This window comes from Scyliorhinus torazame, chromosome 1, assembly GCF_047496885.1.
Source record: "Scyliorhinus torazame isolate Kashiwa2021f chromosome 1, sScyTor2.1, whole genome shotgun sequence".
Lineage (NCBI taxonomy): Eukaryota > Metazoa > Chordata > Chondrichthyes > Carcharhiniformes > Scyliorhinidae > Scyliorhinus > Scyliorhinus torazame.
The window spans coordinates 98795773-98810003 of record NC_092707.1 but is presented as its reverse complement, the minus strand read 5'-3'; the positions used below and the strand labels follow the sequence as shown (position 1 = coordinate 98810003).

At 52.4% G+C, this 14231-nt stretch overlaps 1 protein-coding gene across 1 annotated transcript in view; it reads right to left on the bottom strand.

Annotated features, from left to right (window-relative positions):
- LOC140415729 (radial spoke head 14 homolog) overlaps nucleotides 1-8389 on the bottom strand; it is an 86745-nt gene extending 78356 nt beyond the window's left edge. Inside the window, exon 1 of the mRNA XM_072501082.1 lies at nucleotides 8127-8389. Coding sequence (XP_072357183.1) covers nucleotides 8127-8389 — 263 coding nt within the window. The remainder of the gene's footprint in view (nucleotides 1-8126) is intronic.
- Between the last annotated feature and the right edge of the window lie 5842 nt (nucleotides 8390-14231).

The window sequence follows — 14231 nt, the reverse complement described above, 5'->3', positions numbered from 1 at the left end:
CTGCAACACAAACCTGCTGTCTGCCCCACTGAGCTAAACCAGCTCCTAGGATTTAAGGTAGTTACGGAAAAGGACAGCGATGGATCAGAAATAAAGGTTCGGAATCGGGGAAAGATCAATTTTGATAGGATAAGAAAGGAATTGGTAAAATTCAACAGGGAGCAGCTACATCTAGGAAAATCTACATCAGAGCAGTGAGATTCCTTTAAAAAGCAGAGAGAGCACAGGCCCCCTTGTGTTTACAGACATTGGGGTTTCACCACCCAGGCCACTGAAGCGTGAAAGGCTATGAATGGATCAAATCTGCAGAAGATTTTTACGAGCTGTGAATCCCAGACCACTGCTGGAAAGCTCTGAATGGAAACCAAGGGCAGGCGCAGCTGCTCTCCTTCGAGGAATGGACAAGTGGAGCTACAAGGTAAGTATTACAGCAATAATGCTTCCCACTGCTCCTGTCTAGACTGCTCTCTAGCTTCCAGACAGGGGTCCCTATTCTGGAGGGGGAGGGGTCAGTGTGTGTGTGGGGGGGGTCTGTGCATGCGGGGGGGGGGGGTCTGTGGAGGATGCTCCTTTAGTCAGAGTGTTCCCCATTACAGGGATCCATGGGGGCTCTCCCTATTAAAGGGGTCCGGGGGGGGGGCCTTATTATAGCGGTTCCTGAGGGGGTGGGTTGGGTCACCCCTGTATTGGTGTGTAGTGGGAGAACCCAGGCAATCCGGGAGTGGGGGCTGCCATGTGGTGGCGGGCGGTCGGGACCGCTTTGTGGTGCGGGGGAGAGGGCGGGGGCACTGCGGGACCACGCTATGAGGCCAGCCACTCAAGAAGGTGGCCCAATAGTGGGATTCCCTAGGAATCCCTGGTATTCCATGCATAAATTGGCATGGCGCGGAACATCCCATTTTACGGCCGTAAGGGGATCATAAAACTGGTGCAATTCAGCGGGAGAACATAGGATTGGATTCTCCATTTGCAGACAGCGAAATCGCGAAACGTGATTGAGCGCAGAACAGCTTCTGACGCCAAAATCGCGGTGGGCGCGGGTTTGACGCCAAATCAGGATGCTCCAGCACCACCAATTTATCATGGCTAATCCACATAACCCGCACATCTTTGGACTGTGGGAGGAAACCGGAGCACCCGGAGAAAACCCACGCAGACACAGGGAGAAAGTGCAAACTCCACACAGACAGTCACCCGATGCTGGAATTGAACGCGGGTCCCTGGAGCTATGAGGCAGCAATGCGAACCGCTGTGCCACCCTCTACACCTCTACCAAATCTGCCTTCAGTCTCCTTCGCTCGAAGGATAACCTGATCCCTGGAACCATTCTCAGACTAAAGGGATGATCCTTCAAAACTGAGATGAGGAGGAATTTCTTCAGCCAGAGGGTGGTGAATCTGTGGAACCCTTTGCTGCAGAAGGCTGTGGAGCCAAATCACTGAGTGTCTTTAAGACAGAGATAGATAGGTTCTTGACTAATAAGGGGATCAGGGGTTATGGGGAGAAGGCAGGAGAATGGGTATGAGAAAAATATCAGGCGCGATGGGCCGAGTGGCCTAATTCTGCTCCTATGAGGGCAGCACGGTGGTGCAGTGGTTAGCACCGCTGCCTCACAGCGCCGAAGTCCCAGGTTCAATCCCGGCTCTGGGTCACTATCCGTGTGGACTTTGTAGAGGCACCCCCACGCCCTCTCACAGGCCCCCCCAACCGTCACAGCCCCCCCAAACGGCCAGAGGCCCTACTTACCTGCTCTGCACCTTCCCGCTCTTCATACCCTCTCTCCACCCCCCTTTCATGGGCATGGACCCCCTCAAGCACTGACCCCTGGCAGTCCCACCCTGGCACCCTTGCACTGCCACCCTGACAGCTCCTGCTAGCTTCAAGGTGCCACCTGGGCACCTTGGCAGTGCCAGGGTGGCAATGCCAAGGTGGCAGTGTTCCGGGGGGGGGGGGCAGTGAACCACCCCCTGCACTATCCCTGGCCACCCAGGGTCTTCTGATGGCCTGGGAGATCCCTGGGTGCCGTTCCACCTGGTCCACATTTGTGTGGATCAGTACTGAATGGAACCCAGCTGCGGCCTCCCTGGGGAGACCGGTAGATTCCTGGAAGCCGGTAGATACTGGGTAAGTATTCGTAAGTAGGTTTAAACCGTGCTTAGGTTCGGCATGCGCCTTTTGGATATGCCTATTTTGGGCGGGGTTCTGATACTGATGCCTCGCGAGATCTGGGTAGAACTCACGAGGCAGAAAGGCAGCTGGGAAGCCCGTGGGAAGCCTCTTCTGGGGCCTACCGGCTGTGCTCTTGCTCGAACTCAAGGCAGCTGGTATATCACGTGCTTAGAAATGTTTTGGTGGCATCGTGCCCTTTGCCTCACGCTGAGAGCTCTTCACCACCCTCCACCATCTTCTAGTGCATGTCCTACGCTGTGTGGCCTCTCTTCATTCTTTCCGTCATGCTCAATCCCAAGAGACTCATGTCTGGAAGCAAGCTGTCTCTGAGAAAATCTTTAAACCATCTGGTGAAGTGCTTCAGCAGTACTGAGACCACGCCTTAATAATAATAATAATAATAATTGCTTATTGTCACAAGTAGGCTTCAATGAAGTTACTGTGAAAAGCCCCTTGCTTGGAGGCTTTTCAAACTTAAAACAAGTATTGAAAAGCTCCAAAAATGCTGCGTAGCAGCCAGAAAGAATCAATCCAGCAAGTAACCTGAAAGCAATCGATGATCCCTTTAAGCATCATTGGTGGGTGTGGGTGCCCTTCATATTCTTTAGAATTATGTTCAGCTGCGGAAGATTAAGAGAAGCTGTAGCTTGGGTGCAGTATTTACAGATGTCAGTGTTGGCATCAGATCAGGATTATATACTAATTACCATCATAATCCATTGGCTCTGCATATCGAGTGCATGCTCAAACCCCTTGAACCAAAACGTCTCCCTGTAAATTTACTGTCAGAAGTATTCACGCGCACATCTCAGAGCCTGTATTTTAGGATCAGAAGGTTGATCAGCATCTCTGAAGCAGTCTTTGCAGGACCTAATTTCACCCCCTCAGAATCCATCGAATCCCTACAGTGCAGAAGGAGATCATTCGGCCTACGAGTCTGCACTAATCCTCTGAAGGAGCATTCTACCTAGGCCCACTCCCCCCGTCCTATTCCCATAACCCTGCCTAACCTGCACATCTTTGGACACTAAAGGGCAGTTGATCATGACCAATCCACCTAGCCTGTGCATCTTTGGACTGTGGTAGCAAACCGGGGCACCCGGAGGAAACTGACGCAGACACGGCATAAACATGCAAACTTCACACAGGGCCGGAATCTAACCCGGGTCCCTGGCTCTGTGAAGAAGCAGTGCTAACCACTGTGCCACCGTGCCGCCCAGCCCAATTCAGCCCAAATAGTCCATGTAGGTTTTTATGGTCCACACGAGGCTCATCCCTTCCTACTTCAGCTAACCTTATCAGCCTAATCTATTACTTCTTTTTCCCTCATGTGTTCATCTAGTCTCCCCTTACATACATCTAGCCTTTTTGCTGTAGCTACTACATTTAGGAACAAATTGCACATTTTAATCTGATAAATTTCTCCAGAATTCTCTAATGGAATCATTATGGCTGTCTTATATTTAAATCTCCTAGTTCTGGTCTCCCCAAAAAGTGAAGAATCTTCATATTTAATAGAATTTTAAAACCAATTTCTGCATAATTTATTCTATTTAATATTCTAAATCCATCAAGGTTAGGAGCATTTGTTCCTAATTAATTTAATGTAAAACACATTGATACCGAGGGATTAATTTTCTCTGGTAACACACAGGTTAATCCGTTCAGCTAAAATTCATTTCTGTGCCATTTTAATGCAGCGAAGATTAATTTCCAATGCATTAAGAATACACTAGCAAAGGATATTAAACCCCACAACAGGTGTGGGATTCTCCGACCCCCCACCGGGTCAGAGAATCACCGGGGGGTGGCGTGAATCCCGCCCCCGCCAAATTCTCTGGCACCGGAGATTTGGCGGGGGTGGGAATCGCGCCGCGCCGGTCGGCAGGCCCCACCCGGCGATTCTTTGGCCCGCGATGGGCCGGAGTCCCGCTGCTGTAATGCCGGTCCCGCCGGCGTGAATTAAACCACCTCCCTTACCAGCGGGACCAGGTGGCGCGAGCGGGCTCCAGGGTCCTGGGGGGGGGCAGGTGATCTGGCCCCGGGGGGGTGCCCCCACAGTGGCCTGGCTCACGATCGGGCCCACCGATCTGCGGGCGGGCCTGTGCCGTGGGGGCACTCTTTCCCCTCCGCGTCGGCCATAGCCTCCGCGATGAGGTGACCCCCCCCCTGCTCATGCGCGGGGATGACGTCAGCAGCCGCTGACGTTCCTGCGCATGCGCCGACTTCCGCCAGCCAGCGGAGTCTCTTCGGCCCTGGCTGGCGCGGCGCCAAAGGCCTTCCATGCGAGCCGGCGGGACGGCAACCACTCCGGCGCGGGCCTAGCCCCTAAAGGTGAGGGCTTGGCCCCTAAAGTTGCGGAGAAATCCGCACCTTTGGGGCGGCCTGATGCTGGAGTGGTTCACGCCACTCCATCCCGCTGGGAGCCCTCGCCCCGCCGGGTAGGGGAGAATCCCGCCCCATATATCTGACTCGTTCTATGCTTCTCATCATGATCGCCTGATGAATCTATCTGTAACCTATGTTTTAAATATTTATTTTATGTGGTTGTCACTGGCTAGATTAGCAGTTATGCCCATCCCTAATTGCCCTTGAAAAGTTGGTGGTGAGCTGCCTTCTTGAGCCACTGCAGTCCCTGAGGTGTAGGTACACCCATTGTGCTGTTAGGGAGCAAGTTCCAGGATTTTGACCTGGCGACAGTGAAGGAGCAAGGATATATTTCCAAGTCAGGATGCATGACTTGGAGGGACCTTGCAGGTGGTGGTACGTTGCCATGTATCTACTGCCTTTGTTCCCTCAGTGGTAGAAGTCACAGGTTTGGACGGTAGTGTAGAAGGACTCTTTGTGAGTTGCTCCAGTGCATCTTGTAGATGGGATAAACTGTGCCGTGGTGGTGGAGGCAGTGAATGTCTGTGGATGAAGTGCCAATCAATGGTGTTGGTTTGTCCTGGATGGTGTGGAGCTTCTTGAGTGCTGTTGGATTTGCACTCATCCAGGCAAGTAGAGAGTAATCAATCACACTCCTGACCTGCAGATGATGATCAAGCTTTAAGGTGACAGGAGGTGAGTTACTTGCTGCAGGATTCCCAGTCTCTGACCTGTTCCTGTAGCCACAGTATTTATATGGATCGTCTAGTTTAATTTCTGGTGAATGGTAACCCCCAGCATGTTGATAGTGGAGGGTTCAGCAATGGCAATAGAATTGAATGTCAAGGGACAATGGTTAGATTCTCTCTTTTTGGAGATGTTCATTGCCTGGCATTTGTATGGTGTGAATATTACTTACCACATCAGCCCTGAATATTGTCCAGGTCTTGCTGCATATGGGCATGGACTGCCTCAGTATATTCTATTCTATTTTAGAGGTGCTGTGTTATGTTCGGTGACAATTCAAAGGAAACTGGTAGACATTCTGCAACCTACTGTCAAGGCTGTCGTACTTAATGCCAGGTGCTGGCTGTCTAGCAGACTGTTCATGAGACTCCGCTCCATCTCCGAATTGGTGGCACCCTGCAGCATTGCTCAGAGCAGGCCCATCAGCAAGCCTTTCTACTTTACAGCACACCTTTGCTCAGTCTGCAGGCATGACCCCAACCTTCCTGTTACCTGCCATTTCAATGCAGCGCCTCGCTCTCATGCTCACGAGTCCATCCTTGGCCTGCTGCAATGCTCCAGTGAAGCCCAATGCAAACTAAAGGAGCAGCACCTCATCTTCCGGATTAGGCACGTTACAGCCCTCAGCACTAAACACTAAGTTCCACAATTCTTTAAATCGTGACCTTTCTCCTCCATTGTGACCTTTTTAAAAATCCAAACCTTTTTTTTCCCCAACGCAAACACATCCCCCTCTATCCTCCCCCACTGGACCATCTGTCACTTGTTCTTAGGTTTTGCTTTCACTGACCTTTCTTCTCCTATTACGCATTCTGATATCTTACCTTTATGCCTCTATCAGAACCTTCCATAGTCCTTCACACTTCCATTAACACTTCTTTTGCCTTGTGCTCTACACATTCTTTGTTGTAATTTCTCCCAACACCCACCTATCACTGACCTTCAACTCTGCTCCACCCCCTCTTATACCATAGAAAATTCATCAAATTCCTCCCTCTCTTCAGCTCTGAAGAAGAGTCACACGGGCTTGAAACATTAATTCTGTTTCTCTCTCCACAGGTGCTGCCAGACTGCTGGGTTTTTCCAGCATTTCCTCTTTCCTATTTCTGATTTCCAGCATCCACAGTATTTAGATTTTACCCTTCAGCAAGGCAGCAGGGTCTTAGCCCTTGACAAGAAATTAGGACATTACAGTAACAACAAACTGTTGCATTTATATAGCACCAAGACATGACACCCTCTCCTCTATTTTACATTGTACTGACTTTAAAGGAGAGTAAAACCAGGTGGGGTGAAAATCCAATCCAATCAATCTCCCACTGGGGAGGTTCGGTTAAAATTAATATCTATTGCCAGGGAGGATCTTAAGAGGTGGGATACACTGCACTTATCGTTGGCGGGGAGGGTCCAAGTGATGAAAATGAATATTCTGCTGAGGTTCTTGTTTATCTTTCAGGCTCTCCAGATCTTTATACCAAAGGCCTTTTTTCAGAAAGTGGACACAATCATCTCTGACTTTGTATGGGCGGGGAAGGTGCCGAGGGTGGGGAGGACTCTGCTACAGAGGCAGAGGCAGCAGGGGGGAGGTTGGCGTTGCCAAACGTGCTTCATCATTATTGGGTGGCGAATGTGGACAAGGTGCGGCGGTGGTGGGAAGGAGAAGGGGAAGAGTGGGTTAGGATGGAGGAGGAATCTTGTAAGGGGTCTAGTTTGAGGGCTATGGTGACGGCAGCATTGCCAATGGCTCCGAGTAGGTATTCAGGGAGCCCAATGGTGCAGTCCACGGTGAAGATATAGAATCAGCTGAGGAGGCATTTTCGGGTGGAAGGGATGTCGGTGCTAACGCCGCTGTGCGAGAATCATGGGTTTGAGCCGGGGGGGATGGATAGTGTATACAGGAGGTGGAGGGAAGTGGGGCTGGTCAAGGTGAGGGATTTGTATTTGGAGGAAGGGTTCGCCAGTCTGGAGGAGCTAAGGGAGAGGGTAGAGCTGCCGAGGGGTAGCGAGTTCAGGTATCTACAGGTTAGGGACTTTGCACGCAAGGTCTGGAAGGGGTTCCCTAGATTGCCGGGATTCACCCTCCTGGAGAGACTGCTGCTTCCAGATGTGGAAGGGGAGGGAAGAATTGGGGATATATATAAGTGGCTGGGGGTGCAGAGAGGCAAGTGGGTGGTGAAGATCAAGGCAAAATGGGAGGCGGAGTTGGGAATGGAGATCAATTGGGGAGTATGGAGTGAGGCACTACGAAGGGTAAACGGGACCTCCTCTTGTGCAAGGATGAGCCTGATACAGTTTAAGTTGGTGCACAGGGTGCATATGACCCGGGCGAGAATGAGTGGGTTCTTTCAGGGGGTAGCAGATGAGTGTGAGAGGTGTGGGCGGGGGCCAGCGAATCATGCGCATATGTTTTGGGGTTGTGAAAAATTGGGAAGATTCTGGGCGGGAGTGTTCGCGGTCTTAGCCAGGATAGTGGAGGAGGAGATGGACCCGGACCCTTTGGTGGCGATATTTGGGGTTTCAGAGAAGCCGGAGCTCATGGAGAGGAGGAAGGCCGATGTCATGGCCTTCGCCTCTCTGATTGCACGGCGACAAATTTTGCTGGAGTGGCGGTCGGCATCGCCACCGGGGGTAGCAGCATGGTTGGGTGACCTGTACGACTTCCTGCTGTTAGAGAAGATAAAGTGTGAGTTAAGGGGCTCAGCAGGGGAGTTTGAGAAAAGGTGGGGGATGTTTGTGACCGTGTTTGAGGAGCTGTTCGTTTGGGGGGGGGGTGTATTTGGAGTAATGTTTTGGCTGATGTCCAGTTATGATTATGTATCTAATTCAGAAAGTTTATACTTTACCTGATGTCCATGAGAGCTTGTGCAGCCAGACTCCTGATGGTTGGCAAACTATGAGTGAGCTTGGTCTTCAGCACGGATATGCCCTCATAATCCAGGGCCTGCTTGGTGTCCACGAGCAAACAATAGTGCAGGGTCTTCAATATCAACTCCTGAATCTCATCCAACTCGGTGCGAAGCTTCGTAATCAGCTCAGGAACCAGGCCAGCGTAGATAACCGCAGTAGCACCTGTAGGAGGAGTTTGGTGCAAGTATTTAGGAGACATTGTAAACAGCTCTGTAATGAAGGCTGTACTTCAGCCATCACAAATAATGGGGGGGGGGGAGGGGTAATGGGGATGAGTTACACTTCACACTTCTGATCATTGTCCTGTGATCCCTGCTGGTAAATGTATGTGCATAGATGTTGGGTGTGGGCTGGATACCTAGACTGTTGGTAATTCAGTTGTAAGGTGAGGCTACAGAAATTGGATCCCACTGGAGAATAGAAGGTGCAGAGGAGTCAAATAGGGGTGCTGGAAATTTGATGGCTAATGGTATAATGAGTGCCAATACTACCTACGTAACCATAAATGACACAAAGATACTGTGGTGAATGTATTCACCATAATGCATGACACTGTAACCATTGTATCCACCTAATGTAACCTTTGACCTGGAAGTGGTGATACGAGCTGCTTCCAGGTACTGTACTGTAACCCCGGTGGGCTCCGCCTCTGGCTCCGCCCTCACCGGGGCCATATATAACCTGGTCACCTGCGGGTGGCACTCATCTGCACAACCGACTCTGGCTAGGCAAGTTCACGACAAATAAAGCCTTATGTTCACTCGCTCTCTCGGCCTCTTGGTGAATTGAAGGTATATCAGATACAAAGTATGTGAAATCAAGTCCAGAGAGCAAAGGTGAACAAAGATGGTGGTGAGTGTGATTTGAACATGGAGCTATATTGCCATAAACAAGAATGATTTTATCTGACTCTATTTTTGCATGGTATAATGGTTTATGTTTGTGGGCGGTATAACACATTGCTCTATAATTTTCAGTTTGGTTTAGGACGTATCTAAAGTTTTTGCAAGAGGGACACAAACTTATCCTTGTTTAAACAGTACAACAGTCATGTTACAAAAATCTCTACCCTGCACATGATCACCTTATCCACAAAATGCATGCAGAAGAATATTGAAATTCCTGTGGACTGATTCAATCTTTGTTGTCACAAAAGTGTTTGTTTTTTCCATATCTTTCTGTGTCTTCAGTTTTTGTGAAATTAGTTTACTTGTATATAAATTAGGTTATTAGTTTTAGCCTGACTGTAACAGTTAGACATTGACGGAGTTTTAGTAGCCAGGAAAGTCTGGTGGGGCTCTTGCCTCTGCCCAACAAAATAAAAATTAGCAGGCCGGTGAATAGGTCATTTTAGGAGAAGCTTTTAGCAATCCCTTTCAGGACAACTAGCTGGGCTGCTCCAAGCCTGGCAGAAGAGCACTTGCACCTGAAAATTTTTATTGAGGGGCTTGGGTGTTAAGGTTGCTATGGTGAGTTGCCTCCCCGTGCTAATTTTCAGTTGCTGGCCACTTGCTTTTTCGATGAGAACAGGCAGCCAAGAATTGAGAATTGCCCCATGGTATTCTTGTAACGTTTGAAAGACAACTCCTTAGAATACTTTCTTCTGCTTCTGTCTCTAGGTTTGGGTTTGGTTACGACAGGCCGTGTGGATAAATGGCTTGCCCATGTTCATTGTCTAAGTTCATCCACAAAACCTAGGGGGCTAGATTTCCCGCCAGATTTCTGGGGCGAAATTCTCCCCCAACGGCGCGATGTCCGCCGACTGGCGCCAAAGACGGCGCCAATCAGACGGGCATTGCGCCGGCCCAAAGGTGCGGAATGCTCCGCATCTTTGGCGGCCTAGCCCCAACATTGAGGGGCTAGGCCGACGCCGGGGAGATTTCCGCCCCGCCAGCTGGCCGAAATGGCGTTTGTTACCCCGCCAGCTGGCGCGGAAATGTGGCGCATGCGCGGGAGCATCAGCGGCCGCTGTCAGTTTCCCGGCGCATGCGCGGGAGCGTCAGCGGCCGCTGTCAGTTTCCCGCGCATGCGCAGTGGGGAGAGTCTCTTCCGCCTCCGCCATGGTGGAGGCCGTTGCGGAGGCGGAAGGGAAAGAGTGCCCCCACGGCACAGGCCCGCCCGCGGATCGGTGGGCCCCGATCGCGGGCCAGGCCACCGTGGGGGCACCCCCCGGGGTCAGATCGCCCCGCGCCCCCCCCCAGGACCCCGGAGCCCGCCCACGCCGCCTGGTCCCGCCGGTAAATACCAGCTTTGATTTACGCCGGCGGGACAGGCAATTTCTGGGCGGGGCTTCGGCCCATTCGGGCCGGAGAATCCAGCGGGGGATCCCGCCAACCGGCGCGGCCCGATTCCCGCCCCCGCCCAATCTCCGGGAGCGGAGACTTCGGCGGGGGCGGGATTCACGGCGGCCAACGGCCATTCTCCGACCCGGCGGGGGGTCGGAGAATGACGCCCCTGGTTCAGCACGCAGGCGGGATGCTCCGTTTCGCCGGCTGGTCAATCGGGTTTCCCATTGTGGAACAGCCCCACGCCGTTGGGAAACTCCCAGACTGCTGGCAAAACGGAGCTTCCTGACGGCAGAGACTCCAGCCCAGGAGCTTTAGTGCAAGGCTCTGGTACATAGATTCATATCCCTGTGAGAATCATTAACTTCAGAGATGGACTCGCCACATTGGAGAAAATTAAAAGCACAAAACGTTTCTAAGAACCAAAAGAACAAACACAAAAAGTTTCTGAAGGGATGAATGTTGCTTTTACAGAAAACAGAGCATCTCAAAGGCCTGGTAAGACATTCTTTGATGTTCACTTCATTCTCATTTTCATTATGATTCAGTAGTGTAATTACAGAGACTCATTGTGCCCATGTCAATTTGTTTACAAGTTAAACCAATGTCAAAGTTTAATTAAAGAAACATAAGGGGCGATTCAGCGGCCTCGTCGCGCCGGACTTGGTGTCGGGATGAGGCTGTTGAATCTCGCGAGAGGCCTCCATCAGGAATCGCGATCCTGGAACCTTGGGCATCACCATCTGGATCTCGCCGCAGCTAATCCATATTTAAACGATCCATTAGATGCATTTAAATATATGTATGCTGGATTCAACCGAGACCAGGACTCACCAACCGTGCTTGGGTGACTAGGGCGCCGTTTACTACTAGTCCATACAAAGGTGGACCAGTCGTACCGGCACCTGGTGGGTCTCCCAAGCCATTGGAGCCCCCCTGAGTGGTGGGGGACTGAGCAGGGTGGCACTCTGCCATTCCCCGTGGCACCTGCCAGCATTGCACATTGGCACTGCAACCCGGGCACCCTGGCAGTGTCACCTTGCCAGGGTGCCTAGGTTGCACTGTCAGGCTGCTAAGGGCACTGCCAGGGTCCCAGCTGGCAGTGCCAAGGTAGCAGGTTGCCCATGCCAGGGGTCGGGCCCGGAAAGGGGCGGGGGGGGGGCCTTGCCCATGAGAGGTCGGGGGAGTGGGGGAATTAAGGATTTCGGAAGAAGTAAGTTGGTTTAAGTGGGGGTGGGGGGGAGGGGCTTCGGAGCTCATGGTGGGGGCTCTGAGGAGGGTTGAAAGATCGGGGCTATCTTTAAAGATGGCGCCCTGATCCTCCAGCAGTGTTCCTGCACTGGTGCGCTCAGCTCGTCAGTGCAGGAAATGTCTTGAGGTGTGGCCTCGACGGGGACTTCCTCACTGAGGTCAAAAAAACAGCAAAGTACTGTTGCATCGCGGGGTGTTTCTCGGGGCTGCAGCCACCAAGAATCATCCCGCTAAACCTGCCATTCAGGGAACTTTAACTCAAGTCCACTGAATCGTGCTCATAATCTCCATTTAAATCCATTTTGAATGCGCTATATATTTAAAATGCCTTCAATAAAATGTTTTTTTTTAAAAAGTCATGCATGCGCAGTAACACTGGTCAGATTCGACAATTAAATTCTTTTTAAGCACTTTGGTGAGAAAATCTGCTTTGCAAATCTTTGTAGTGGAGTAAATATCGCTTGTGCAGCAGCTGCAGAGAGGACACTGTGGAGTGAGCTACACCAAAGCCGAGGAAATCTCAGTGCATTAGCTAAAAGCAGGCCCTAAACCCCAGCAGACAGTGGAATACAGCTGGGATGTCTCTCATTTGACCAATTAAGAGACCGCTGTTGGGATTACTGTCCAATTGAGGGCAGCCTGCCTCTCTGAGCCATCAGCCGAATCAGAGAGGCAGTAGATTTGCAGCACAGCAGCACAGTGGTTAGCACTGCTGCCTCAGAGCGCCAGGGACCTGGATTCAGTTCCGGCCTTAGGTGACTGTCTATGTGGAATTTGCACCTTCTCCCCATGGCGCCGTGGGTTTCCTTTGGCTGCACCGGTTTCCTACCACAGTCCAAAGATGTGCAGGTTATGTGGATTGGCCATGCTAAATTGCCCCTTAGTATCCAATGATGTGCATGTTGGGTGGACTTATGGGGATAGGGCAGGGGCAGTGGGCCTCGGTAGTGTGTTTTTTTGCAGGGTCAGTGCAGATTCAATGGGCCGAATGGCCTCCTTTTTCACTGTCGGGATTCTATAGCCCAATCAAAGGGTCAACAGCTCTGACCAGTCAGAGGTCAGGCAGCTCGTGCAACCTCAGCAGTGTGGTGATGTGCATCACTGTAAATACACAAGGGATTAATGTAAATACACGTAGATTAGCTAGACACTAGAGGGAGCACCAGAGAAATGACACACAGACATTTAACCAATAGGCCAGTAAGATAGGACACGACCAATGGGCATTCACTATACACACAGAGGTGACACTACCACAGGAGGGCATTACACCAACCCATATATAGGGGGCGCGATTTTCTACTCCCACGCCGGTTTGGAGATTCGCCTGGCGCGCCATTTTTCCCCGCGACGCCGGTCCGACACCCTCCCGCAATGCACCCAAGCGGCGGGAACGGCCCCGTCGAGATCTGCGCAGCGCAGGCCGGAGAATCGCCCGGGACACCCAAAATGGCGATTCTCCACCTCCACCACACCCGCTACTCTCTGAGCGGCCTGCCCAAAACAACGGCTTCCCGCCGGCGTCTTCCACACCCGATCGCTGCCGGCGGGAACAGCGCGGGAACGCTGGGGGGGGGGGGGTGGGGGCGGCCTGTGGGGGGGCGAGGTGGGTTCTTTCACCGGGGTTGCACTCAAAAGGGGTCTGGCCCGTGATCGGTGCCCACCGATCGGCGGGCCGGCCTCTCTGAAGGAGGACCTCCTTTCCTCCACCGCCCCGCAAGATCCGTCCGACATCTTCTTGCGGGGCGGCCTCGGGGAGGACGGCAACCACACATGCGCGGGTTGGCGCTGGCTGGCGCCGGCCACCCCGCCATGCACGGGTGACACCAGTTAGGTGGCGGATGACTCGGCGCCGCTTTTATGCGGCGCCAATGCCCGGCGCGCGCTGACGACGCTGCTTTAGCGACACGCCCCCCGAGTTTATCGCGGCCCCAATCCTAGCCCATTTTCGGGCCCTGAATCGGTCGATATCGGGGCCGTTTCACGCTGTCGTGAACCTCGATGGCGTTCACAACGGCATGGGCACTTAGTCGCAGGAGCGGAGAATCGCGCCCAAGGACACAGCACACTGGATGTGGGGCTGCTGGCGGACGAAGAGGTGTGCGGGCGGATAAAGAGGAGTATTGAGAACTATGTGGGAGCGAATGCCACAGGAGAGGTGATGGTGGCAGTGGTTTGGGAGGCTCTGAAGGCGGTCATTAGGGAAGAGTTAATCTCCATTTGAACCCAAAGAGAGAAGAAGGAGAGGGCGGAGAGGGAGAGACTGGTGGGAGAGATACTCAGGGTAGATAGGAGGTACGCGGAGGCCCCAGAGGGGGGGCTGTTGAACGAGCGCCGGAAATTACAGGCGGAGTTTGAGTTGCTGACCACGGGGAAGGCGGAGGCGCAGCTGAGGAAAGCGAAGGGGGCAGTGTATGCGTATGGGGAGAAGGCGAGTAGGATGCTGGCACACCAGCTGCACAGGAGGGAGGCGGCCAGAGAGGTTGGGGGAGTGCGGGACAGGGA